This window comes from Oryctolagus cuniculus, chromosome 14, assembly GCF_051225735.1.
Source record: "Oryctolagus cuniculus isolate XC-2025 breed Fujian yellow rabbit chromosome 14, ASM5122573v1, whole genome shotgun sequence".
NCBI classification, from domain to species: Eukaryota; Metazoa; Chordata; class Mammalia; order Lagomorpha; family Leporidae; genus Oryctolagus; species Oryctolagus cuniculus.
In genome coordinates, this window is record NC_142880.1 from 79,065,894 (window position 1) to 79,091,861 (window position 25,968).

At 43.1% G+C, this 25,968-nt stretch overlaps 1 protein-coding gene across 3 annotated transcripts in view; it reads left to right on the plus strand.

The window, feature by feature from the left end:
- Positions 1 to 486: 486 nt before the first annotated feature.
- The window catches only part of RAB3C (RAB3C, member RAS oncogene family), a 280,100-nt gene continuing 254,618 nt past the window's right edge, over positions 487 to 25,968 (plus strand). The window contains exon 1 of one of the 3 annotated variants that reach the window (XM_089313184.1): positions 487 to 699. Coding sequence is in view for 2 of the 3 variants with exons in the window: in XM_002714050.6 (XP_002714096.2) it covers positions 1,883 to 1,906 (24 nt within the window). In the remaining variant the exon portion in view is untranslated. Of the gene's footprint in view, positions 700 to 777; positions 1,070 to 1,699; positions 1,907 to 25,968 lie in introns of those variants that run through there. The other 2 variants (XM_017344732.4, XM_002714050.6) reach the window with 2 other exon arrangements.

Here is a 25,968-nt window from a genome sequence, read left to right on the forward strand (position 1 = left end):
GGTGTCAGTTATTGAAACTGAATCTCCATCTAGTGTTGTTAACAGGGTACAAAACAACCTGCCTTCAGTGTTTAGATGTGGGGCCTAAAAGAGAGGATTAAGATTAGGTCATTAGGGTAGAGCCCTCAACAGTGAATGGGGCTTTACAAGAGCAAGAGAGAGAGAGAGGCCAGAAGAGACAGAGTTGTTTCTGTCCACCTGATGTCCTACACCTGCAAGAACGCCATCCTCTGATGCTGTCTCCCTCTTCCCTGCCCTCCAACCAGAACTGTGAGCCGAAATAAACCTCTTTTCTTCCAAATGTATCCAGGCTGTGCTATTGTGTTATTAGTAACAGAATACGGACTAGAACATTCGCTTTCTACTCTGCCTCCTACATAATAATTTTGATCTCAGGCCAAGGCAGGGATCCTCGTCCGATGCTGCGCGCTTAAGAGGAGAGGGCCGTGTCTACCTGGGTGGAGAGGACAGGGGTCGTCACACATAGCGGTCAACAGACAGGAGGGACTAAGGCAACAAAAGTAAAGCGCAAAGGTTTGAAGAGCATTTTTTGAGAGTCTGGAAGGAGTACGATTGTAAGAGGAGGAACGGCTTTGTGTGCAAGGGCAGGGTAACTTCGCGGAGGTCTCCCGTCTCGTTCTCTGACGGGGCTTCTGGGCTCGGGTGACGAGCGTGTCCGCTTCACGCGACTTGCTGTGGGTAAGTAACGCGGTGTCCTATCAGCTCCCCAGCCCGGTCGGCGGCCGTGCGCGCGCTGCTGACGGTGGAAGGGGCCTGCGGGGAGGGCCGGGGAGGGGCGGCTCGGCGCGATCGCGCCCCCGGCACTTCCTGAGCGACTCCCGGCTCCTGCTCTGCAGCTGCCACCTGCAGACTCCACGCCTCCCCTCCAGAGGAAGAAGCCGTCATCTACACTGGCTGTCTTCTCCACTCCGTCGTCTCTCTCTGCCAGCCGCCACCCCTACCCCTTCTATTGTGTTGTCCTTGCAGTTTAGCCCCCTTCCTGCGTCGAAGCCTCATCTCACTTGTAGCAAGGGGACTTGCTTGAGTTACAATGGAGCTGTACGGAAAGGTAAGCGAGAGAAGCGAGCCCCTCAGAGTGCTCGGCGAGTCGTCTCGCTGCCGTGGACTTCGCTGTGTGGAGTTGTGTGTACGCGCGCGCGTGTGTGTGAGGGCGCGCACCTTCTCAGTGCAATTATGCGGATAATCCACTTTCCGTGTGTGCCTGTGCCATTCGTCGTCTTTCTCTCCTACGTCTGTTGAATAAGACTGAAAGACTACTTGACTCGGCCGATGGAAATGTATAAACTTTCCAGATTCGGCATGGAGAGGGGTGAGGCAGGGAGTCCCAGAGCGCAGCTTGGGCTTCGTGTGTGTCGGGAATGCGCACCAGGTAGTCCGTTTCCTAAGCAGCAAAATCACAATCTGACTTCTGAAGGCGATGGTTAGCAAAGAAAAAATGTCCAGCTGAGAGAAACCGGGGCCACTTTTTCCTGTGTGCTCTGAGGAAACGGGCAGCGGTGGCAGAGAGCGGTGAGAGGCAGGAGCGCTAGGAAGGGAGGAGAAGGGAGGCTCCGCGGCCGAGCGCGGCCGTGGAGCGAGCCTGTTTTATTTGCTTGCTTGCCGGGAGATGTAGTTCTCGGCTCGCCGGCTTACCAGGAAGCCTGGCGGCCCTGGACTACAACTCCCAGGAGCGCGCGGGGCGCCCGGCTAGTACGCGTGTGCAGAGCCGGGAGAGGACAGCTCCGGTGCTGATGTTGGAGCCGGTGAGCGAACCCCGGGAGCGCGGAGTGTGGAGCGTGCGGCTCGCGGGTTGTGCACGCACGCTCGACCAGGCGCCCCGGCCAGCGCTGTCCTAGCCTGAGAGAAAGGACACCTGCCAAGTATGAGACACGAAGCTCCCATGCAGGTGGGTCTATAGAGAAAGCGTGGCCCTGGGAGGAAGGGAGAGCGGCTGTTCCCCTCCCTCAGGGCAGGAACTGTGCCTGACCCCCGGGGAGGTTCAGGCGGTCACCCGCGGAGATGCTGTGGTCCTGGGGCCGAGCACTCCGTGTGGCGGCGGTGGGGGCTGTCTTGAGGAGGGTTGAGGGTGTTCATTATTTTTCCGGTCTCTGTAAGGAGGGTGAAGAGTGTCTGATGAAAATGCAAACCCGGGCGAACAAAAGTAGGAGGAACGTGCAATCTTGTGTTGCCATTGATCCTCTGGCTTTCCCGGGTTGTGACCGCGATGCAGACTCGCGGATTTAAGGCGGATCGGTCAGGTTGGGGGTCTGTAGCGCTCCGCTGGAGTCGGGACGGAGGGAATTCTGCTTGGTTAAGGGCACAAGAAGAAAGGCAAAGCCAGTGCCGGGGTCCCCAAAGTCCCCTTTCTTCAATCAAGACTATGGTCCCAGTATCCCCGAAAAATAGCAAACGGGTCTGGACGTATCCCAGCGCCGTCCCAGCCTCCTGTCGCTGTCCACACCGGTGGCTTACTTGGTTTCTCCCCAGCCTCCCCTTTAGCTTTCCAGAGTGAGGTGCCCATTTGTTGTGCGTTCGCTTTCCCCAGGTCGGACACATTCTTAGACTTGCTTCCTTCGAAAAACGCAGGCGACTCCTACGCAAAGGTGCCTCTGCCTGTGCTTCTTGCTTAAGTTTTGATTTTAAGTAAAGATGAGTGATGTTTCTGGTTTCTATGTCCAGCCAATTAACGCTAAACATCAGCCTGTGTGCATTAACCGCGCAGAGCGATCCCACTGCGTTTTATGAATGGGATGGAGAGGAGAATGGAACACACCATTTAGAACGTGTTGTCTCTCCCGAGAACGCGCCTCTGCTGCCAGGCCCAAAGGTTATAAATATTTGACATTCATTTGAGCCTACACGTTTCCCAACTGGTTTCTTCATGAATCAAGAACTTTAAACATGCTTCGATTCACTTTTAATTTATTTTATAGGTTATGTATATTGAGATACCCTGACTGTTAAATGAAAAATCTATAGAATTTTATCGTTTGTTTAAGGATCATATAATAGGAGCCCTCAAATTACCTTATGAGTTATTGAAAATTTCATTTGTTCCTGAGAACAGTGGCCTCATTGTGTGTTTTCCAATACCTCTGTTTATGAGTTATGTTTTCATTATAAACTTGATGCAAAAAGAATCTGAACAAACAATAAAGGTACAGGCTATTGCAATCAAGATAGAGTGGCTTCTGATAATTTTCCATTACTGAAAGTAGTGCCAGGAACCAACTGGCTAAATTAATCATATTTGATTATAAGTAAATATTGAAAGTACACTTTAAAAGTAGATTGCTAAGTTCACTATCTATATGTATATCAAAACATCATGCTGTAATTGTTAATATTTAAAGTCAACTTCATACATACATTGAAATCTGCCAAGGTAAATTGCTTAAAACTTAGCCACACTATATAATCATGTTAATTTTCTTATAGGAGTTGCTTCACATATTCAGAAAAGTCATTAAAATGTTAAAGAACTGTATGATATAAAAGCTTTGGGAAATATTTTAAATTATTTCATATGTTCACCAACTGTGTAGTCAGCACCATAGTTCCCTATTTTAGTCAGAACTTTAATGAAGGGTTAATGTAAAAATTAGGTAAAATGAAATTAATCTGCTTGTGAATGGAGTTATTTTTTATATTGTATTTTACTGGTTGGAGTAGATAGTCAAAATTGAAAGGTTTAAATTCCCAAGTGCGATCATAAATAACATGCATTTTAAGGAATCAAACTATTTTTTAAGATATTTAGCTATAGCACACATGCATTGATTCAATTTAATTAGTAAATTGTTGTTTTGATGACAAGTTTCCAATACTTTCATGTTTAAGAAATATATAATGATAAGGAGAATAAAAACTATAAACATGCTTATGTTTCATCACACATATTTCCAAATTATAAACACAGTACAGGTGTTTTAGTAGATGAAAATTCAACAAGCTAGAAGACATTCCTTTTTTTTTTTTTTGACAGGCGGAGTTAGTGAGAGAGAGAGAGACAGAGAGAAAGGTCTTTCTTTTTCCATTGGTTCACCCCCCAAATGGTTGGTACGGCCTGCGCGCTGCGCCGATCTGAAGCCAGAAGCCAGGTGCTTCTCCTGGTCTCCCATGTGGGTGCAGGGCCCAAGCACTTGGGCCATCCTCCACTGCCTTCCCAGGCCACAGCAGAGAGCTGGACTGGAAGAGGAGCAACTGGGACAGAATTCGGCGCCCAACCGGGACTAGAACCCAGGGTACCAGTGCCGCAGGCAGAGGGTTAGCATAGTGAGCCGCGGCACTGGCCATTCCTTTTCTTTTAAAGACATAGCTGCATCATTTTAAATATATGCCCAACTAATTTTTACTTAGATTTCTAGAACATGAGTTACAAACAAAACAATACAATATAGTTTCATTATCCTAAAAGAGTTTTTTGCCTTTTAAAAAGAGTTCATTTATTGATGTGAAACAAAATGAACTTTTTAATTTATTTGCTGATTTTCTAATTCACTTATTATATTTTCTTAAATCAAAGAAGCCTTTTAAAAGTTACATGATATCCTTTAGGCTGGCGCCGCGGCTCACTAGGCTAATCCTCCGCCTTGTGGTGCCGGCACACCGGGTTCTAGTCCTGGTCGGGGCGCCGGATTCTGTCCCGGTTGCCCCTCTTCCAGGCCAGCTCTCTGCTGTGGCCCGGGAGTGCAGTGGAGGATGGCCCAAGTGCTTGGGCCCTGCACCCCATGGGAGACCAGGAGAAGCACCTGGCTCCTGCCATCGGATCAGCGCGGTGCGCTGGCCGCGGCAGCCATTGGAGGGTGAACCAACGGCAAAAGGAAGACCTTTCTCTCTGTCTCTCTCTCTCACTGTCCACTCTGCCTGTCAAACAAACAAACAAACAAACAAACAAAAAAGTTACATGATATCCTTTAAACAGCATTCGATGTGTCAATATAAATAGTTTGATATCCTTTTTCAAGGTAGTTGCTTTGATATCTGCATATGTTCTGAGGACTGTTTCTCTCTGAATTGGGAGAAACTAGGGATAGTAATTGCTTTTGTAGTGACTACTAGAATAATATAGAATGATAACCTTTGACATTTGTGTTTCCTTTGTAACTGAATAACCAAGAAGAGCATTTGGTAAGTGCTCCAAGTGATATGCTGAATTTTCTTCAGAAGATGATGTTTGTGTCTTCTCATTTGGTGTCTACATAAATCCTGAGAGGGGCCGGCGCCATGGCGCACTAGATTAATCCTCCGCCTGTGGCGCCAACATCCTCTATGGGTGCCGGATTCTGTCTCGGTTTCTCCTCTTCCAGTCCAGCTCTCTGCTGTGGCCTGGGAAGGCAGTGGAGGATGGCCCAAGTGCTTGGGCCCTGCACCCGCATGGGAGACCGGGAGGAAGCACCTGGCTCCTGCTTTGGATCGGCGCAACTCCGGCTGTTGCGGCCATTTGGGGAGTGAACCAACGGAAGGAAGAGCTCTCTCTCTGTCTCTCTCTCTCACTGTCTGTAATTCTACCTGTCAAATAAAAAAAAAAAAAAATCCTGAGAGCCAAATGAAATGGTGAATAGCAGTACTCATGGCTGGAGGGCAAGACTCTGGTGAACAGGTAGTCATGTGATACGGGAGTCAGATTGAACAAATCCTGGTTTATCTGGTACCTTGTGTGTGCCAAGCACTGTGCCTTGCATTTAAGATATCATATTTGTATGTGGATGTCTATAATTACATATCATATGTAATTATATATATATATATATATATATTTTTTTTTTGACAGGCAGAGTGGACAGTGAGAGAGAGAGACAGAGAGAAAGGTCTTCCTTTGCCGTTGGTTCACCCTCCAATGGCCGCCGCCGCCGGCGCGCTGCGGCCGGCGCACCGCGCTGATCCGATGGCAGGAGCCAGGAGCCAGGTGCTTTTCCTGGTCTCCCATGGGGTGCAGGGCCCAAGCACCTGGGCCATCCTCCACTGCACTCCCTGGCCACAGCAGAGGGCTGGCCTGGAAGAGGGGCAACCGGGACAGAATCCGGCGCCCCAACCGGGACTAGAACCCGGTGTGCCGGCGCCACTAGGCAGAGGATTAGCCTAGTGAGCCGCGGCGCCGGCCTGTAATTATATATTAATAATGAACATATATGACAAAACTGTTTACAAATATATCTTTAACGTCACGGAGGTCACCATTACCCTAATTGCAGGCAAGATAATTGAAGTTTATTAAGATTAAATAACTTCCCCAACATGGTACATTCAAAATTCTGTCTAGAAAGTCTATTTTTTCTCTCAGTTATTTTGGTATCCCCAAGAAGACATAAGCGGGTAGTGTGAAGAATGATATTATTAGTGATATAATTTGATTTATTTATATGGTTTAGAACAAAGAAAAATTAACTGCATCTTCTATTTATAAAATAAACTTGTGTAAACTAAAACAACTATCCAAGGAGGACCAGTGTTTTAGAAATGGCTTGCTTTCTGTCTCCTGGATTTGTAATTTCTTGTAGGTATACTTGTACCCTTATAGGACCAAAGCGAAAATCATTGTCTTTAAGTAAATGTCTGCTCTTCAGCTTTGTTATCTCAAGCTTTCTGGGTCATCTAATAAATATAGAACCTTCTATTTTGGAAAATTCAAAAAAAAAATTCCTACCCAAAGCATTTAATAAAGTGCAAAAACAGATTGGCTAAAGATAAGAGGACTGGGGGCCTGCACCGTGGCGCAGTAGGTTAATCCTTCGCCTGTGGCGCTGGTATCCCATATGGGCACCAGTTCTAATCCCGGCTGTCCACTTCCAATCCAGTTCTCTGCTATGGCCTGGGAAAGCAGTAGAAGATGGGTCAACTGCTTGGGCCCCTATACTCGCTTGGGAGACCAGGAAGAAGCACCTGGCTCCTGGCTTCAGATTGGTGGCTATTTGGGGAGTGAACCAATGGAAGGAAGACCTTTCTCTCTGTCCTTCTCACTGTTGTAACTCTACCTCTCAAATAAATAAATAAAATCTTAAAAAAAAAAAAAGATAAGAGGACTGAAGACAGAACATAGTTAGATTGATGGTGAAGCTGTGGGGAAAAACCATTAGATGGATATTAAATAATGCTATGTGGAACAAAATTACAAATAATTAAAATCTAAATGCCACTGTTTCATTTGGCTATGGAAAGTAATGAAATTCTTGCATTTCATTATTGCTGAATCCCTGAACATATCCATCTTTAATGACTGTGTTTCTATCTGTTATAACAGGAATTTTAGTCCTCTTCTATAAAGAGACATGGAAGATAGAAAAAGGAATTATATTAAAAACTAATTTATGTCATAAAAGAATGGTTTTCCAGTTTCAATATTTTCAGACCAAGAGTTTATGGATTTATAGCATGCTTTTCTGCTGCCATTCTAAACTTGTATTGATAATTCCTTTTTTCACCATCATATTCCAAGAAGAAAATACATTTTTATGCTGAGGAATGTGTCTTGAGACTGCTGTTAGACACTCTGCTGATTTAATACAAACAGCTGGCCAGCAGAAAACAAAAAGGTTCTTATATAGATTAAAGATTGTCCAAACATTTCCCCCTTTTTTTCATTAATTGCTTTGGATCAGAGAGTCTGAAGGAGCCATCTTGGTAGGTCTGCCTAGGATCAAGGATACTATAGCCTATTAGGATGAAAGTGTTCAGAGTTCTTTGGAATTGTGTAAATCTTTAGCATTTTTCACTTGTTGTTTGACAGTTATTCTGAGATAGTATTCATATACATTGAAATGCACAGAATGCACAGATCTTAAGTGAACAATTTGGTGCATTCTGACAAATGGATTCACCTGTGTAACACACAGCACATTAAGATATGACTATTTCCAATCACCCCAATCAGTCCTTTTGTGTTTTTTTCCTATTTAATCTACCTATACTATAAACATTTTTTTTTTTCACATGAAACAGTTCTGTTTGTTCTAGAACACACAGTATGTACTCAATTTTGAGTCTGGCTTATTTTGTTCACATACTATGTATGAGATCCATCCAAGTTGTTGCACATATCAACAATTCAATTGCTGAATGTTATGCTGTTTTGTCAATCTACTATAATTTTTAAATCTATTCTTCTGTTGCTGGACTTTGAGATAATTTCTTCTTTGAGGTTGTTATGAATCAGACTATACATATTCTGGTCTTTTTTATAATGCTGTATTTTCATTTTTCTTGAGTAAACACTTAAAAATAGAATTTTATGGATAAAGGGTATACTTAATTTTATAAGAACAGATCTTTTGCCAAAGTGATAGTTCCATTTTGCATTCTTGCCAGCAGTGTAAGAGAATTCCAGTGACTCCACATGCTCAACAACATATGGTGTCAATGGTCTTTTTAGTTTTAGCTACTTTAATGAGTGCTTTGTGATACTGCACTGTGATTCCAACATGCGGTTTTCTAATGGTGAATGGTGTTGAGCATGGTTTTATATGCTTGCTGGTTTATTGGCCATTTCTGTATCTTCATTTATGAAGAGTCTGCTCTAACTTTTGTCCATCTAGGAGGCTTGTTTTTCTTTTTATAGTTTAGTTGCAGGAGATCTTTAACTTTCAAACTAGCCCTTTGTCATAAATTTTAATGTAGTGTGTTATGTTATATATGCTGTACTATAGTTAAACCATATTAAAAATGTAATTACACTATATATATATAATTTTCTCTCAGTTTTTGACTTGCATATTCATGGTCTAAATAGTGCCTTTTGATGATTTTTTTATTTTGATGAAACCTATGTTATTACCTATAGACATGGTCTGTATCTGGCCTTTGTATTTCCTTTGATGTTTTTCTTCATTTTGTATCCTGAGACCATGTTACATTTATTTGTTATTCCTAGATTTTTTTCAGATTCCTTAGAAATTTCTACATAAACAACCATATCATTAACAAATAGAGTAGTTTACTTCTTCCTTTTTTTTTTTATTTTTTATTTTTTGACAGGCAGAGTGGACAGTGAGAGAGAGAGACAGAGAGAAAGGTCTTCCTTTGCCGTTGGTTCACCCTCCAATGGCCGCCGCGGCCGGCGCACTGCGGCCGGCGCACCACACTGATCCGATGGCAGGAGCCAGGTGCTTCTCCTGGTCTCCCATGGGGTGCAGGGCCCAAGCACTTGGGCCATCCTCCACTGCACTCCCTGGCCACAGCAGAGAGCTGGCCTGGAAGAGGGGCAACCGGGACAGAATCTGGCGCCCCGACCAGGACTAGAACCCGGTGTGCCGGCGCCGCAAGGCGGAGGATTAGCCTAGTGAGCTGCGGCACTGGCTACTTCTTCCTTTTTAATGACCCCCTCCCTTTTCTTCCAATGCTTTTGTATTGCATAGGATAGAACAACCAGCAGCATGCTGAATAGAAGTGATGACACCAGTTATCTTCCACTGTTCTGAGTATTAGGGGGAAAGTTTTCAGACTCTCACTATTAAAGTGTGGATTTAGCTGTGTTTGTGGGTTGTTTGTTTTTATGTGGATACCGTTTGTCATATTAAAAACTTGATTTGATTCCTAAAGACCTGAGAGTGTTTGTTTTTAACATAATTGGTATCAAATTTTTTCAAATGCCTTTTTCTGCATATACCAATGTGATTGGGTGATTTATCAGCTTTCTCTTTTGTATTACATTGATTGATTTTTTAAGTTAACCTTGCATTTCTTAGATAGATTTCAGTTGGTCATAATATATTACTTGTTCTATATACTACTGGATTGTTTGATTATATTTTGTTAAATATTACTGCACTTAAGTTCAAATGGATATTGAGCTATGATTATGAGATTATAAATATTGGAGTTTTGCTCACCTTCTAAGATAAGCTGAAAAGTGCTACTTTTCCTTTCTGCTTTCTGAATGATTTTGTTATGTAAGATTAGCATATTTTGATTCTTAGCATGATTGAGTTCACCAAAGATGCCATTAGAACCTGGAATTTTCTTTGAGGATTTCTTAAAATAAATTCAATTTTTTTGGATATTCTACCTACCTACCTACCTACCTATCTATTTCTGTGTAGAATATTGTAATAAGAATGGTTCCCTGCAGATTTCCATTGCCTAGCCATGGGACATGTTAATAAATTGTCACTTGATTATAACAAGGGGGACTTTGTAAATGTAATTAGTATTATGGACTTTAAAATAGGAAGATTAACTTGTATTATCAGGTGGGTCCAGTTTGATCACATGTACCCTTGAAAACAGAGAACTTTCTCTGGTTGGAGTCAGTGAAATATGGCAGAAGAAGTCAGAGTGTCAAACCTTGAGACGGGTTGTTGGCTTGAAGATGAAGAAAGCTAAGTGTTAAGGAAACAGGGTCCTTAGTCGTACAACTGCATAATAGCCACATCTGAAGAATACTCACAACCTGAATGAGTTTGGAAGTAGAATCTTCCCTGTAACACACCCCAAGGAGAACCCAGTGCAGCCAGTGCATTCACTGTGGTCCTCACAGAGTGAGCAGAGCACCCAGTTGAGTCATGCTCAGTCCAGACTTCTGGATCAATAAATAATAAATTAGTGAAATTTTAAAAATCCTTATGGCAGCAATAGAAAACTATATGTATATGTGTGTATATATTTATTATATATAATGTTCTTCATGTGAGTCAGTTCTGGTAAATTATGTTTTTCACCTAAGTTTTCCAATATATTAATATAAAGTTGTTCAAGTATTTTAATATTTTAATTTTTCTGGGTCTGTAAATATATCCTCTCTCACAGTTTTGTTACAGAGAATCAGTTTCTCCTTGTTTCTCTTGTCTATTTTACTAGATATTTACCAATACTGTTAATATTTTCAGACAACCCAGTTTTCCCTTTGTTAACTTCCCTGTTGTTAGTTTGTATTTTATTGATTTTAGTTTTTTTTTAAACAATTCTGTTCCGTGTGCTTATTTTAGTGGAAAGTTTTATCTATTTGGCTTCTTAAGGTAGATTTTAGATCATTGATTTTAAATATTTCTTTTATTCTAATAAGTATAAGCATTTAAACTGACAAATATCCTGCTAAGTATTGCTTTAGTTGACTCACAGTTTTCTAATATAGTATTTGCATTACATTTCATTTTGAACTGTTTGCTCATTTCCTTGTGAGGTTTTTGTTTAACTCATAAGTTTATAGATATATTTAATTTTCTGTATATTTTCTTTATTGATATCTAATTAATTCTGTTAGTACTGAAGAATGTACTTTAGACTTGTTTTCTGGAGAGCCATGATCTAATGTAATGAACATCCATGTATACTTGTACATAAATATCAACTAGCTCCATAAATATCAATTAGGCCATAGCATGCTGCAGTATTGCTAAGATCTTCTGAATCTTTATTGATTTCTGGTCTATTTACTCTATCAATTACTGAGAAAGAAGTTTTCAAGTCTCTAACTCTGATTATCGATTTTCCTGTTTCTCCTTTTAGTTCTTTTGGATTTTGTACCATATATTTTGAGGCTTTTTTATTGGTACCCTTACATTTGTAATGACTATTTTTCTGAAGAATTTTTTTTATCATTATGAAATTCTCATTTTATCTCTATCTTAGTCTGGTACTACTAGAAACACTCTTAATTATTAATGTTTTCATGATGTGTGTATATTTCCCTATTTGACTTTATAATTTTCCTATTTGTCTTTATAATTAAAGTGTGAATCTTGCGGTCAGTGTATAGTAGGAGCCTGCATTTTGACCCAAATCGGAAAAATTTCTGCCTTTTAATTGGAATTTTCATATGCTGCAATTATCTCTGTGGTTGGATTTAAATCTACCATTTTCTATTTGTTTTATATTTATTCTGTTTTTTCTTCCTCTATTTCTTCTTCCTTGCCTTCTTATTGCTTAATCAAATACTTTTTAAAGATTTATTATTTATTTGAGAGGTAGAGTTATGGACAGAGAGCGGGAGAGACAGCAAGAAAGGTCTTTCATCTGCTGGTTCACTCCCCAAATAGCTGCAGTGGCCACAGCTGGGCCAGTCTGAAGCCAGGAGCCAGGAGCTTCTTCCAGGTCTCCTACACCGGTGCTTGGGCCCAAGCACTTGGGCCATCTTCTACTGCTTTCCTGGGCCATAGCCGAGAACTGGGTCAGAAGAGGAGAAGCCGGGACTTGAACAGGTGCCTATTTGGGATGCCGAAGCCTCAGGTGGAGGCTTAGCCCACTGTGCCACAGTGCCAGCCCTTAATTAAATATTTTAAGTATTTCAATCCCTTTATTGATGTTTTAAATGTATAGCTTTGCATGATTTTATTGCTTATTCCAAGGATTATAATATGCATCTTCAATTTATTGCATAATCTACTTATACTTAATATTGTATAGCCTCACATAAAACATAGTGAGTTTGCTATGAGGTAAATGAAATTTACCTCATGCTTTGTTAATTTGTTGTATTTTATTAGCCTTGCAATTATTATAAATCCCCAATACTCCCATGTGTTTTTTTTTAATTAAGAGAAGAAATATATAGATAGATAGATGTTTGCCTGCCATCTAATGACCCTTTCTGGCATTTTTCCTTCCAGTTTCAGTCCGGTGCCATTTTCCTTCAGCCAGAACAACTTCCTATAGCATTTCCTGTATTATGGGTCTGCTGGCAACAAATACACCCAGATTTTGTTTATTTAATAATATGTTTTTGAATTTTGGCTTCATTTCTCTAAGTTTATTTATTTACTTATTCATTTATTTTGAAAATTAATTTGAAAGGCAGAGAGACCAAGACAGGCAGATCTGTGCTCATCTAGTTCACTCCCTGAATAGCTGCTGTGGCTGGATCTGGGCTTGGCTGAAAGGAGCAGCAGCATCACCGCTATGCTAAACATTTGCCTTCTTTTCTGAGTTTTGATGTACATAAATTTTTTTCTTGATTTTTTTCTCTAGCATTGTAAATATGCTGTTTCATTATCTGCTGATTTTTAGCTGTTACTCATGTTATTGTACCCACATATGTAAAATGTTTTCTCTAAGACTTCAGTAGTTTGACTGTGATATACCTACATGTAGTTTTCTTTATATTTATCAGCTTGGAAGGTTGAATGAACTTTTCAGATATGTAAGCTTATGCCTTTTTAACTAGATTTGAGAAATATTTAGTTATAACTTTAATGTTTCCATCTTATCATTCTCTTTGTCTTTCTGAGACAATAGTTACATATAGGATGGTACTTCAAAATGCTTGTGAAAATAGAATTTAAAAATAAGTTTTTGTAGGGCCGGTGCTGTGGCATAGTGGGTAAAGCATTCCATATGGATGTCGGTTCATCCTGGCTGCTCCATTTGCAGTCCAGCTCTCTGATGTGGCCTGGGAAGGCAATGGAACATGGCCCAAGTCCTTGGGTCCCTGCAACCACGTAGAGACTGGGAAGAAACTCCTGGCCCCTGCCTTCGGATTAGCCCAGCTCTGGCTGTTGCAGCCATTTGGGGAGTGAACCAGCGGATGGAAGACCTCTTTCTCTCTCTGTGTCTCTCCCTCTCTGCCTCTCTGTAACTATGCCTTTCAAATAAATAAATAAATCTTCAAAAAACCATAAGCTTTGCACAAAAATATTTTGAAAACCATGCATAGTTTGTTCATAATATGCATTTTCCATGAATTTCCTGAGGTTAGCATTCTGACATTGTCCTACAGGATATTGGGATTCTCTTTCTTTTTTTCTGTTTGTCAACTTGTGCGATATCTATTGATTTATCTTCCAGTTCAGTAAGTCTTTCTTTCATCATCTTCAAACTTTGGTTAAGCCCACCCAGGAATTGTTCATTTCAGTTACTGTACTTTGTACTTTTCCTTTTAAGCTCAATATTGCCTCATTTAACATTAGAGACATGCTACCAAGTATATAAAGATATATAAACTCTTGAGATGACAGGTTTGAGTTTTTCAGGAGTTTAATACAATTCATCTATAGAATTGTTTAGAAAATAATAAAACACAATAATTAAATGAGCTTCTTATAAAAAGATGATATAACATGTAAGTAATATTAGTGCTTTGTGGGGAGCAGCTCGGACTAGACTAAGTTACTGGAATTAAGACTTATTCTATGCATCTGCTCTCCTCTGTGGGGAGCAGCTCGGACTAGACTAAGTTACTGGAATTAAGACTTATTCTATGCATCTGCTCTCCCACAATATGGCGCTGGGAGAGAAGTAAACAGCTTCCGCACAGCTGCCTCCAGTTCAACCAATAAACTGTAGGACCTGCTCCTGATTGGAGAGCAGCGTACTCGGCGTGTGGGCAGCCGAGTTGGGATTGGCGGAGGAGGACTATAAAGGAGGAGAGAGACGGCATGCACCAGGAACATCTATGGGGAACATCTAAGGGAACCCGTGCAGCCCCCGAGAGAACTGGCCGGCGGTGTGCCGCTCCCCTGCGGAAGTGGGGAATGCGGCCAGGGGGAACTGCCCTTCCACGGAGGTGGAAGGGATAGTAGCCAACCCGGGAAGAACCAGCAGCAAACCCGGGGAGGGCCGAGCAGACGAAAGAACAGCGCAGGGTCCTGTGTTGCTCCTCCACGAAGAGGGGGAGCGACATAATGGTGCCGTGACTCGGATAGGAAACCTAGGGCGGATAGGAAACATGACTCGGATAGGAAACCTGACTCGGATAGGAAACTTAAGAGGGAAGAAACGGGAAGAACTGGGAAATTACCGGAGAGAGAGACTAGCAAACAGCCTAGGGAAAAGCCAGACGAAAAGGGTGCTGGAAGAAGCTATTGAAAGCCTAGGCATAGACTCAGATACGGACTACGGACTACGGGGGGAAGCTGGGAGAAATCTCTAAGGTCGAAAGCGAAAGTGAAAGCTAGAACAAACAGACTCGGATGCGGACTGTGGGGAGAGGCCAGGAGAAATGAGGGAGGAATATCGTTGGAGGAAAACTTAGGGAAACATACCGGGTAGAGAAAAATGTTAGGGAAATTGAAGCCACGGGGGGCAGGCCGAGGCTGAAACGAAAGCCACTTTGGGATTCTCAAGTTAGCCCGGGAATAGGGGGCGAAAAGTTGAAACCAGAAGCTGAAACGTGAGCCTGGTTGGGATCCGTCTGATTAGCCCGGGGAGCAAAGGACGGGAAGCCAAACTGTGGGGCGGAGACGTACGCTGGGTTGAATTCGCCAGGCTAGCCCGGGGAACTTAGATTGAATGCTAGTGGCGGACACGTAAGCTACGCTGTGTTACTCGCGGAAGCCGCCGCGTGCAGAGAGAGCACGGGGCGTGAATAGATAGGGAACGGGGCTGGCGTAGGCCGTGGTTCAGACGCGAAAGGGTTAAGCGTGGAGACCGCGGAGCGCGCGAAGCCGAGCCGCGCAAAGCCGGGAAGCTGCGCAGATGAGAGAGGCGCGCGGGCTGAAGCGGCGCAGAGCCGGGAACCCGCCGGCGGGGCGAGGTGCTGGAAAGCCGCAGGGATAAGAGAAACAGAAGTTTAGAAGTAAAGTGAGAAAAATAGGAATGCTGGAAGATAGAAGTAAAATGGGAGAAATAGGAATGCCCGGAGATAGAGAAATAGAGAAATAAAAAGGCCTCCCTACAACACTGCAATGTGAGAGCTTGGATTCGGTCTGCCTAATCAAGTGAGGCGATGAGCACCTGCGGGCAGCTAGCAGCTTATGCGCCGCAGGTCACCGAAGACAGGCACGAATTAACATCAGTAAGGCTTCCCCACAATACAACAATATTAAGCTTGGATTCGGTCTGCCTGATTTAAGGCGGTAAGCGCCAGCAAGCAGCTCGACCAGAGTATGAGCTGCAGGTCACCGAAGATAGGCACGAACCAACACTAATAAGTCTCCCCCACAATAAGGCAATGAGAAGGCTTGGATTCGGTTTGCCTGATAGAGCTTGTAAGCCCCTGCAGGCAGAGCAAAGCATGCGCTGCAGGGCACCGAACACAGGCACGCATCAGCGCCTAAAAACCTCCTCACAACATGGCGAAGAGAGGACCCGGATTCGGTTTGCCTGATGGATAGGACTTGTAAGAGCCTGTGGCAACTCTAGCAAGTAGAGCAGAGTGTGTGCTGCGGGACACCGAAGACAGGCGCGTATCAACGCCAAAAAAATAAAAAGAAAGGGGGATCTGTGGGGAGCAGCTCGGACTAGACTAAGTTACTGGAATTAAGACTTATTCTATGCATCTGCTCTCCTCTGTGGGGAGCAGCTCGGACTAGACTAAGTTACTGGAATTAAGACTTATTCTATGCATCTGCTCTCCCACAATATGGCGCTGGGAGAGAAGTAAACAGCTTCCGCACAGCTGCCTCCAGTTCAACCAATAAACTGTAGGACCTGCTCCTGATTGGAGAGCAGCGTACTCGGCGTGTGGGCAGCCGAGTTGGGATTGGCGGAGGAGGACTATAAAGGAGGAGAGAGACGGCATGCACCAGGAACATCTATGGGGAACATCTAAGGGAACCCGTGCAGCCCCCGAGAGAACTGGCCGGCGGTGTGCCGCTCCCCTGCGGAAGTGGGGAATGCGGCCAGGGGGAACTGCCCTTCCACGGAGGTGGAAGGGATAGTAGCCAACCCGGGAAGAACCAGCAGCAAACCCGGGGAGGGCCGAGCAGACGAAAGAACAGCGCAGGGTCCTGTGTTGCTCCTCCACGAAGAGGGGGAGCGACAGTGCTTTGATTTTTTTTCCTTATGGATATTGGGGAGAAAATGTTTCCTTATAGATTTTGGGAGAAAATGTTTAGTTATTTTTATTGATCATTGTTTCTTGATACTATTTCTTTGTGTGTTTAAAATAGAATTGTAGGTTTCAAGACTCTTTAAAATTTGTACATAGTACCAAACTGTAAAAATAAATTAATCTTAATAACTGCTTGTGTTTGTCAACTTAAATATTCTCTAGTAGCTTCAACTCTGCAGAAACAAAATATCTTTTTCAGTGTCAGCTTGCTTCTGACTGGTTTGAAGTATCTTGTCAGTTTTCTTGAGTTCGTGAAAGATTTTTCTATCCACTAAATAATGAAACCTGTTATAAGTTGAGGGGAGCGCGGTTGCTGGAGCGAGTCTCGTGGGTTCTTTTCCTCAGCTTAGTATAGAAATAAAAAGCCAGGAAACAATTTGCAAAGAGTTGGAAAATTTTATTTGATTGGCAAGCGACAGAGAAAGCATCTGGTCTGAGAGGAGACCAGGTGGAGTGCCTAAGTGGGACACCGGCTATGAGGAAGTGTCCCAGGTTTTTAAGACATTACTATCTGTTCATTGGGTTTTCCTATTGGGGGAGCCCATTGGACAAAGGGTTTCACATATGTATGTAGATTGGCTTGGGGCTCAAGGAGATGGTGGGGGGTGGCGGGTGGAGGGCGGGGAGGGGGAGTATGGTCTGTCTCCTTAGGGGCTCAGCACCCCCTCCTCTGATAGCTAAGGGTGAAAGATTGCAGCCACCCTGGAGCTGTGATTTAAAGCCATAAGGTCATACAAGATAGCCTTGATCTCCTGGAACCATTCTGAGTCTCCCCACGGGCTCAGCTGCTTCCTCTGCTAGCTCTGAGTGAAAGATTGCACCCACCCTGAAGGCGTGATCTAGTCCCGGTCAGGGCACCGGATTCTGTTCTGGTTGCCCCTCTTCCAGGCCAGCTCTCTGCTCTAGCCAGGGAGTGCAGTGGAGGAAGGCCCAAGTGCTTGGGCCCTGCACCCCATGGGAGACCAGGAGAAGCACCTGGCTCCTGCCATCAGATCATCGCGGTGCGCTGGCTGCAGCGTGGGCCGCAGCGGCCATTGGAGGGTGAACCAATGTCTCTCTCTCACTGTCCACTCTGCCTGTCAAAACAAACAAAAAAAGTTGCAGGGTCACACATGCAGCATGAGAAGCTAGAGAAGCTATTAGCGAGGCAGGGGGTGGGGGTGGGGGTGGGGGTGGGTGGGGTGGAGAGGGGGGTGGGGGTGGGGAGGATATGCCAGGTGCCAGTTGGTCTGGAGACAGGCTTTCCAGCCACAGTTGGCAGCCGGCGATTCTACCTATGTCTGAAGGGGCCCACAGACTCCCAGCCCCACTGGTATTCCAGCCTCTAGTGAATAGTTTAAGACAGGATCAGTGGTTCCTGAATCCAGTGTTACTCACATTCTGTGTCTAGTTGGCTTTTGAAATGAGAAAAATCTGGGACCATACACAGTTAGCTGCCACACTGTCAGCTTTTTATGTCTGGAAACTCAAATCATAGCCTAACTTAAGAGATGAGGCCGTGAAGCCTCTCATTATTTTTCTGCTGCTTCTAGTTTAACTCTGGCCCAGCAAAGATAAATGGAAGTCACTTGTTAGCTGCCCAGTGGCTTGAATATATGATCGAGGCTCAAAAACTAGAGAGCCTTGGAAGCTGGCACTGATGAATAATTTCTGTTGAAATTGCCATAGCTCCTGAGCTTCCAAGAGCCTGAAGGAAGGGCCTGTTAAGTACAAATAGGCAAATGATGACTCTCACATGGCACTCATCTAAGGTGTTCGAGATAAAAGACAGCTTTTCTCTTGAATATTTAATTCACTAAACACCTGTCTGAGTGGCAGGGCAGATGAAAAGAGATAATAGAAACGCGGCACACCTGTGGATATGAATGTTCTATAAATGTGTGTGGGCTTGTTCTTTGTAGTAAATAGTAGCAGCAGTAGCTCTTGCATGAAAAGCAGGGATGATTATAATTAGAAAAGTGGTTCTAAAATCCATTCTAACTAGAATTCTACAGTCTGGAAATGCAAATAGGTCGATTGCTAAAACACCAAGTTCCTTATGAATGGCCCAGGTAATCACTTGGTCTTCTAAGTTCATGAAAAGCAGGGTAATTGACCTATTCTGAGTAAAGCAAGAGACATGTTAAGATCCAGGACTTTGCCTCGCAAAACTCTGGAGGTATGTTTTAAAGATTCACATATTTTTAAAATGTCTCAATGTTATAAAAAAAGTTTAATGATAAAAAGATAATGTGAAACAAATTGTCATTATTAAAATTTAGACTCTCTGCCTAACTACCCTGGGAATTTTTAGAATCTTTTACTAAATATTTTTTACTTAAACATTTTTTTGAAAGATTTATTTATTTATTTGAAATTCAGAGTTAGAAAGAGGAGAAATAGATCTTGGATCCACTGGTTCACTCCCCAGATGGCTGTGTCAGCCAGAGATGGACCAGACTGAAACCTGGAGCTTCACCTGGGTCTCCTACATAGCTGGCAAGGCCCCAAACACTAGGGCATCTTCCACTGTTTTTCCCAGGCCATCAGCAGGGAGCTGGACCAGAAATGGAGTAACTGGGACACAAACTGGTGCCTGCCTGGGATGCTGGTGTTGTAGATGGCAGCTTTACCCATTACGCTACAGTGCAGGCCCCTACTAGATATTTTTTTGAGATTGTCCTTACACATTGCAGTATTGGATGCATTCATTCTGTTTGCTGTTTCTTTCTTCTTAAGAAGAGATATTATGAGCTGGCGCCGTGGCTCAATAGGCTAATCCTCCACCTGCGGCGCCAGCACCCTGGGTTCTAGTCCTGGTTGGGGCACCGGATTAGGTCCCGGTTGCTCCTCTTCCAGTCCAGCTCTCTGCTGTGGCCAGGGAGTGCAGTGGAGGATGGTCCAAGCCCTTGGGTCCTGCACCCGCATGGGAGACCAGGGGAAGCACTTGGCTCCTGGCTTTGGATCAGTGCGGTGTGCCGGCCGCAGCGGCCACTGGGGGGTGAACCAACAGCAAAGGAAGACCTTTCTCTCTGTCTCTCTCTCACTGCCCACTCTGCCTGTCAAAAAAAAAAAAAAAAGATATTATGAGAAGTACTCTTCATTTTATGGTATCAGTTTGTACACTGGCCTCCTTTGGCTGTTGGTGGTTTCTCATGGAATGAGGAATAGAGTCCAATAGGTGTTATTTCTGAAACGACTGATGGAGGAGGTCGAGGTCACCTCCCATTCAGTTGGGCAGAGCAGATTTGCTTATGCTCTGAGAACATGGATCCTTGCTTCTTAACAGGTGGTGCCTCCTGGTGAGTCTGCAAAGATTCTCCCAGTTAACTTATATCATTGCTTCTCAGAAGGCTCTAGCGTTTACCTGTGGGGAGGTAGTATGAAGCACATTTCTCAGGATTCAGCTTCTCTGGGCCGGCTGAGCATTAGTGTGTAGAGCTTTCTTTGTGAGAGTCAACATTATCCTGGTGAGATCTGTCATGGGCTGTGTCTGCTGAAGATGGCAGCTGGTGAAGAGCTCTAGGATAACACGTCCATGACCCCAGGGATCTCAGCCCAAATGTCGGATGGCTCAGTCTCTTCTGGTACTAGATGAGATTCCAGAGGCCCTAACATTGCACACCTGCCCTAGCTTCCATGTGGACGTTTGTTAAATAAGTTACGAACCTGACTGACTGAAGGAACCATAAAAAGACCTTTAAAAAGGAGAGATTCTTGCCTCCACCCTGAATATCCTCATTCTGCAGAATTTGAGGGGAATTCCCCATGTCTGGAAATCTTGGATCTAGTATACCCTATGAGGATTTAGTTTTATATCCCTGAGTAAAATCGTGTCCAACTAGAGAGGACAGGTATTGAGAACATGACGTTTGGTATTTCTTACTCCAAAAATTGATGAGAAAGCTTACATGTATTTTATGGTTATCTATGAGAAAAGTTTGAAATATTCTTTATATTTTGTTATTAGGAAAGAGTTCCTTATGTTTTTATAAGTTGACATCTGCATATAGGAAGGATGAATGTCAAAAATGGTGATTTTCTTTAAAAAATGATTTGTTTATTTGAAAGGCAGAGTTAGAGAGAGAGAGGGAGAGAAAGAGACATCTGTCTTGGGGCATCTTCTGATGCTACTTTCTCAGGCACATTAGCAGGGAGCTGGATTGGAAGTGGAGAAGCCAGGACTTGAACCAGTGCCTGCATATATGGATGCTAGTGTTGCAGGACTTTACCTGCTACTCCACAACATGAGCCCTGAATTTTTATATTTTAATCTTAATTTAGTTTTATTAATGCTGCATATGGGGAATATGGTTACTTGGCTATTGGGAGGGATGTGGGGCTTCAGATTTCAACCAATTTCGTATTTCCCTGTCCCATTTATGGTAACTAACCATCCGTCCAGCTGGCTAGTTTTAGCACTGAAAGTCATGTTTTGTGCTATGAAATTCCTCAGTCCCAGAAAAACCAGGACTGTTCACTCTAACCACACTCTGCAATCAAGATACTGGGATTCTGCAACCCTCAAACCGTTCCGATTTCTGCAAGATAGTGGTTCTTGGGAGCTTCCCTACCAGGCTGAAGATTCTGCTTTCTGTGGTCCATTCACTTTCAGATCCCAAATTTCTGTTGACCTCTTTTTTCTTCCTTTAATTTATTTATTTGAGGTGGTGAGAGGGATGGGAGGGGAGAGAGAGAGAGAGAGAGAGAGAGAGAGAGAGAGAGAGAGATCTTCTACCAACTGATTCTCCTCCAAATGATGAAATAGCCTAAGTAGCCCAAGCCAAAGCCAGGAGCCTGGAAAACAGTCTGCATGACTTTTGTGTACTTTAGCTATCACCTGCTGCCTCCCAGGGCACACATCTGGAGACTGGAATCAGAAGTGGTACCTGGGCTTGACACCAGGCACTTTGATATAGGGCAAGGGCATCCCAAGCAACGTGTTAACTGCTGCACCAAATGCCTGCCCCTCTCTTTCCTTCTGTTGTCCCCTACTTTTCTTTGTTTATAAAGATTATTTTTCTTTTGTGAAAAATGCTTTAGAATTATTTTAAAGGGGTTGGGGAAAGGATGGAGATGACTATCATGGATGTTGCTGATTTGTCTAATTCAGTATGAGGTTAGGTTGAACTTCACCCAAAGCCAACTCCAAGATCATATGAAAAGAAATTACCCCATAGTCCTGTGAGTTCTTCCTATCTCATCCTTTGCTCACCATGCATTGCTTGAATTCTGTCCCTTATTAGTCCATACATGAAACTCAATTTGTATAAAATTCCATTCATGCTCAAGGATTTCATGAGTGGTAGCTTTGTAGAAGTCACTGGGAAGCAGGCAGAGTTGTAGGACAGATCACATCACAGCATATATGATGGCCATGTTGTCCTCCACAAAGCTCCTCTGGAGCACAGAAAACCACCCTCTGCACACTTATCCGTAGTGTTTCAGCCTTGGCCTGCTCCATGTCATTATACTTGAAATTAGGGAGAAAATGTAACGTGTTCATTTTGGCAATTATAAAAGTCTATAGAGTAAGAGCACTGTCAAAAGTGTCAAAACCTGTTTCCCTTTGAATTTAGGAAAGAAGAAGAAGCAAATTCTTTTTTTAAAAAAAGATTTGTTTTTTTTTTTTATTTGAAAGTCAGAGTTACACAGAGAAAGAAGGAGAGGCAGAGAAAGAGAGAGGTCTTCCATCCTCTGGTTCACTCCCCAGTTGGCTGCAATGGCCGGAGCTGTGCTGATCCAGAGCCGGGAGTTTCCTCTGGGTCTCTCATGCGGGTGCAGGGGTGCAAGGACTTGGGCCATCTCCCAGGCCATAGCGGAGAGCTGGATCAGAAGTAGAGCAGCTGGGACTTGAACCGGCGCCCACGTGGGATGCCGACACTGCAGGTGCCAGCCCTGAAGCAAATTCTTTAAAACTGACCAATTCCATCTTAGAAAGTAGTGTTGGTGAAAGTTGGTAATGAAATTGAATGGTCTGTTTATCATTTCAGTGCAACAAGAGGAATATAAAAGACCATAATGGAAGTTTTTAAAAAAAGATTTATTTCTGTATTTCAAAAGTCAGTGTTGGAGAGAGAGAGAGAGATACCTTCTCTCTGCTGGTTCACTCCCCAGATGGCCACAACAGTCAGTGCTGAGCTAAACCAAAGCCAGGAGCCAGGAGCTTCATTTGGTCTCTCACATAAGAGGCAGAGGCCCGAGAACCTGGGCCATTTTCCACTGCTTTTCCCAGGCCATTAGCAGGGAGCTGGGTTGAAAATGGAGCAGACAGGACACAAACTGACACCCATATGAGATGCTGGCATCATAAGTGGTGGCTTTACCTGCTATGCCACAACTCTAGTCTCCATAATCGAAGTTTTAGCCAAACACTTAATACCTACCAATGATGAAACTGGTGCTTAGCATAGGTAATATCAGGGGTCAGTGTTGTTGTGCAGTGGGTTAAGCTGCTGCTAGTAATGCAGGAATCCCTTATTGGAATGCCCTTGTTAGTCCCAAGTGTTCCATTTCCATCCAGCTCCATGCTTATGTGTCTGGGAAGGCAGTAGATAATGTATCAAGTACTTGGGTTGCTGACACCACATGAGGAATTAGGATGGCGTTCTTGGCTCCTGGCTTTAGCCTGGCCAAGTCATGGCTATTGTAGGCATTTGTAGGATGAGCCAGTGAATGGAAGGTATCTTTCTCTCCCTCTCTCTCTCCCTTCTAAAAAAATAGATGAACAAGTCCTTAAAAATTAGAATAGTTCAAAACAAAACAAGCATTGCTCATGTTTATACAAGTAGGAAAGTATGTGATATGGCAGACCTGGGATTCCTTCTCAGGAGCCTACCATAGAGTATGTGCATTTGAGACACACTCGTCACACCAGAAGTGTGGAGTGCTCTTTTTCTTAGGTGTGTTTTGCATACACATCATCTCAGAGCTGTTAGACAACAGGTGTGATGGTGTTTTTCTACCTCTCTACATGTTGTGATTTATAGGTGCTGGATGACAGTTGCTGGGTACTCAGTAGCATCCCACGATGGAACTATTGACACTTTGGCATCACTGTTAGTGAATCTGTGCTTGGGAACTGAGGGGATCAGAGTCCTGCATCACTGCACTGGCCTGGATTGCATTGTCAGAGTCCAGGCCTCTCATAGCCTTTGTGGTTCTCTTCCCAGCATGCCCTGCTTACGGTCTCTTCTCTCCGGTCTGGGTGTCTCCTTTGCCTTTCTGTTACCAAGTTCCAAGAAAGACTGTCTCCCCTATGGGGACCTTCTAGAACCAGAGCAGGAGTGAATTATAGTATGAGCCAAAATGGGAACACTAGTCTTTGATACTAACAGGAACAGTTTATACATGGTTTGATAAGTTCCATTTCATTTTTCCTGTCAGCCTAGCAAAATACATCTACAGATTTCAAAGCAGATTCAGAAATTATTAGATATATTAATATACTTTCATTCCCATGCTTGTCCATACAGCATAGTCCCAAATTCATGTTGGTTCTACTTACGCTATTCTTACATTTTATCATTTTTTGGTGTAGTTATAGCGACTTTATTTTATAAAATATGAAAAGGAACCACAACTATTTTGTATTAATTAACATAATACTGAATAATTACAAGTGATGAGTACAATTATGCCTTACAAGTTGTAATATTTAGTCTCAAGAAATAATTTCATAATTAATATATTTTTTACAATTATGAACCATACCAAGCTTACTGTTATTTTTAAAAAGATTTAAGTATTTACTTATTTGAAAGGCAGAGAGAGAGAGAGAATCTTTCATCTTCTGGTTCCCTCCCCAAATGGTCACAATAGCCAAGTTTGAGCCAGGCTGAAGCCAGGAACCACGAGCCAGGAACTCCATCCTGGTCTCTGACATGGGTGGCAGGTACATAAGTACCTGGCCATAATCCTTTGCTTTCCCAGGTATACTGGTAGGAGGCTGGATCCAAAGCAGAGTAGCCAGGACTTGAATTGGCACTCTAATGTAGGATGTTGTTGTCACAAGTGATATCCTCTGCCACATCCTTGGATCCCCCCTTTTCTTTTTTAGCCAAATATCTTGCATCCCTCTGAGCCTCTGTTAGTCAGTATTCCATGTCAGGTTGAGGCGTTGTTTGGGGGGGTTTCTGTTTTAGTTCTCACATGTGAGGGAGAACACGTGGTATTTGTCTTTCCATCTTTTCTGCAATTTGATATCCAGTTTTACCAGCACCACTTATTGAAGAGACTTTCTTCTTTAGTGCATGATTTTGGCAACCTTGTCAAAGATCAGCGGGCTTTAGATGCAGAAGTTCATTTCTGGAACCTCTGTTCTGTTCCTTTGGTCTCTCTGGCACTTAGGAGTTTTTAAATTTACAATGATGCAAATGTAGTATGCATTCTTTAGAAATCACACTTTAAGTTTTGAATTTTACTCTCTTGGCAGGCTGCAGATATATGGTATGCTACCTGGTCATTGTGCTGGGCAGCAGCAGGGAGCCTCAGCTCTGTCAGTCATATAATCCTGAGGGAAAACAACTGAAATTGTGCAGTATACTGTGTTGCTAATCTATAATGTTCAGTAGGTAAAGTGCACTATATGCATTTTCAACTTGCGATAGTTCCAATTTACAAAGGGTTTATCAGGTTGTAACCCCATGATAGATTGAGAAGCATCTGTTTATATACATGGGTAGTTCAAATAGTTTGTGGAAAATGGGATTAGGAGATAAGTTTATTTTGGTGCAAAAATTTTTTGAAATCCATGTGTATAAGAGGTCTTCATGAAGTTCATGAAAATGCATATTATGAAAAAACTACATGGAGTTCAAAAACTTTAGCACCAAAATAAATTTGCCTTTTGATTTCATTTTTCCACAAATGTTTAAGTTCCCTTGTGTGCCTCAGAGAGTGTATTATTCAAGTTTAAATCATGTCTCTCTTCATCAAAGGAATGAATCTTCTAGAAGCAAAGAAAAGAAATTCCCTCACCTCTTCTATTAGTTTCTTCTGTGATTGAGGTTTCAGACTTGTTAATCCAGTGAAGGGCAAGTTCACTCACTGAGTCTACATGTTACTAAGCCATGAAGAACATATTTGGTCCAGATAATGAGGGCTCAGTGCAAAGGCCAAGAGAAATCAAGATAACAAGAACTGTTAGCTTCCTTTCAGATTTCTTTAATTTCATTTTTCAAATGAGGATGATGACTTCCAGTTCTGCATGTAAGGATCTTGGAAGCTGTCACTCTCAATTTCACACAAGGAACAAGCTGAGCAAACAGAAAATCAACAACTCTTCTTAG